General features: G+C 42.1%; 1 protein-coding gene across 1 annotated transcript in view; it reads right to left on the minus strand.

Moving 5' to 3' along the window:
- The window catches only part of RXYLT1 (ribitol xylosyltransferase 1), a 13,020-nt gene extending 12,257 nt beyond the window's left edge, over window positions 1-763 (minus strand). The window contains exons 1-3 of the mRNA XM_026090593.1: window positions 755-763; window positions 459-565; window positions 47-242 (exon numbers count right to left, since the gene is read on the minus strand). Coding sequence (XP_025946378.1) covers window positions 47-242; window positions 459-565; window positions 755-763 — 312 coding nt within the window. The remainder of the gene's footprint in view (window positions 1-46; window positions 243-458; window positions 566-754) is intronic.
- Window positions 764-2,907: the final 2,144 nt, after the last annotated feature.

Consider the following 2,907-nt stretch of genomic DNA (forward strand, 5'->3'; position numbering starts at 1 on the left):
GAGACACGGCAGGAAGGTAAAGAGGTGCCCACAAGCCTGGAGTCACTTGTCTGGGCACCGGCGGCAGGTCGGTGGCCGAGCCGAGAGCACTGTCGTCCCAGCTCGTGTTTCCCTGCACTCGAGGCTGGGCCGGGCAGTGCCGGCATCCTCCTCGCAGCGGCTGCCCCGGAGGTAAGGAGCAGCCCGCAGCTGCCCCTTGGTGCGCCAAAGGCGAGGTACTCGCACGCTGGACACTTGCTATCCTGTGGATTTCAAAAGGCAGAAATAAAGTATTGATACACATTGAAGATCAGTGCAGGGGGGTTAGACAACTTTTAAACCCTGGGACCTACAGCGAAAACCACACATCTCCTTTCGTGTTTGATACATGCGGTCCCAGGGTGGGCTGGAGCTGCGTCTGCATCCCCTTGCAGCTGCAGCTTTGGTGCTGCCGTTGTCCATGGCCAGCAGTTAGTTACCTGCTGCTGCCAGGGCCAGAAATACCCGAGCGAGGCCGCAGGAAGGGCAGTTCCGACCCGCAGCTGCCTTCTCTGGTGAATCGCGTGATAGTGCCATATAACCAGACCTGCAAGTGGGATAGGTGGATTCACTGGTGTTGTCAAATAATGAGAATTTTACGTAGGAGGGAATGCTGTGCACCAACTGAATTGAGTCATTTTACATGATAAGAGAATGGATTTTTAGGCAATCCATCAGTCCTTTCTAAAAGTAGGTGTTACAGTTTTGCCAGGCCTCTACCAGCCAGACTTCTAACCTTCGACATGGTCCTAACGTAAGCCAAAAGCACAGTGACCTTAACATACTCTAAGCATAGACACAATCTGCTATAATATAGATTTCTAACACAACACGCAACCCTGCACCCTGCTCTGGAGCTAAGCTTTTTTTTTTTTGCTTGATTTTTCTTTACCACTAAACTTTGCTCTGACTCTGGTCTAAAAGTTATTCTGTGGATCTCTGCTTGCTCCAAACCAAAATGTAACTAGTTGCCTTAGCAAGTCTTCTGAACTAGGCTCACAATCAGCTCACTGCAAAATCCTAAATCTAACTTAATGACCTCTACATTCATTAAACCAGAAATGTATCCTGGTGACCTACAGTGGCAGCAATGATCACTTTATTCTGGCATCCCTTTCTGAATGTCTGCATTAGCCTGACTCATCACTTTCATCACAGCACAGGCACTAATCCTACATGTAACCCTGGTGTTAATCCTACCCATTTAAAACCTGAATATAATCCAGGTGACTCTTGTCAGTACTAGAAGTAATCTGTTGCAGAAGTGAAGGTCATGTGCTTGTTCCTGTTTTGCATCACAACCACTTTACTTCAGTTAAAGTGATTTATAATTTTATGGAAAAAGTGCACCAGATAAAAGCTTTCAAATGAAGACTGAGATTTGCTTTTGCCTTTCTTTTTTATTGACTATGAATGCACAGTGAAGGGGGATAGTCATAAACTTTGGGAAGATCAGAGGTATGATCTATGTAGTGACTGATGTTAAACCGTTTACAACTTTGACTGCAGTCTGTTTTCTAGACTGTATCAGTATCTGGATCCATGTGTTGTGAGTTGCAAAAATTAATAGGAAACCTTTGTACTAAGAGTTTACTATTTAATTTAAAACAGAATATGACAATGAAAGTAAGATAAATGGTAGAACCAAAAGGGAAGAAGGGGGTAATAGAACTGAATCAAGAAGGGCAAGAAAGAAAGTAAAATGTTAAATCATTTGGGAACACAGGTTTGTTATTGCACAGCTTCATTGCTTTGAATGATAATCAGAAAGTTCTGTCTTCTCCCCACACAGATGTAGTTAATTTCTTATAAATGTAACAGGGGAAAGGAAAAGTCAAGAAGGATTAATCTAAGAAGAGTTTGGATTATAGACCATTTTATAAATAGAGTGAAAGTCTGTTTTTGAATGTGGGCATTTCAATAAAAAATGCAAAAAGCAAATGTGATTTGGAATAGTAGAGATCATTAATCAGCAGGCCTTTCACAACAGCAATGATACAGTGGTCCTATCTACAGCAGAGGAGAAAGGCATGCCAGCCACAAGTGAGATAAACAGGCAGAAACAGGCAATATCAAAGTTTTACAGCAACATTAGTGGCTTATGGCCTCAGAATAGATGACGGTGTTTGATGATCTGGAAAGAAATTCAAATGCAGAAGATGACAGAGCGAAAACAGATGTGAGAAGGATCAGCATATACTTCCTGAACATACATCTTATTCTTACATTTCCTACCTCCATTAATTTTACATTTTGCAAGTGGCATTAACTCATTCTATGGACAGAACAGGATGGAAAAGCAATACCTAATTTAAAAAAGGGTATTAATTTTAGAAGCTTTGGCTCCTGTTCAAAAAAATCCATGTGAGTTCAGGACAGACTCAAGTAAATGCTTTTCCTATGATGCAAACTTGAGTCACGTTGAAACCAGTGGGACTTAAGAACATACTTAATGATAAGAACGTACTAAGAGGCTTTCTGGGATGGACTGAACAGAATGCCTAAATGAATTAGGATCTTAGAGTAGGAGCTTTGTCTACAGTCTATGGAGAGAGGCGAGAGTTACGGGAACATAGAACCGGAAGAAATGACCTTAACCACGGAGTCTCCTGAAATCATGGGAAACCATGCAGCAGATACCAAATTTAGGAATTGCCTGTACTTCATACATAGTGTCTGTGGTGGCCTACAAAGGTTGAGGAAGTACTACGTTCTAGTACTCCATAACAAATTTCAGATCTCTTTTAGAAGACCAAAAGCCAAATGACGTGTCACAAGAAGAGAGGAGGGGAGATCAAGAGCGCTGTTGATGACCTAGACCTCTGCACAAACAAAATATTTTAATCTTCTAGATGATACTAAGAAGCAGATATATCCTACAGTGCAGAA

Source organism: Apteryx rowi, unplaced genomic scaffold (genome assembly GCF_003343035.1).
Source record: "Apteryx rowi isolate R43461 unplaced genomic scaffold, aptRow1 scaffold_860, whole genome shotgun sequence".
Taxonomy (NCBI): domain Eukaryota; kingdom Metazoa; phylum Chordata; class Aves; order Apterygiformes; family Apterygidae; genus Apteryx; species Apteryx rowi.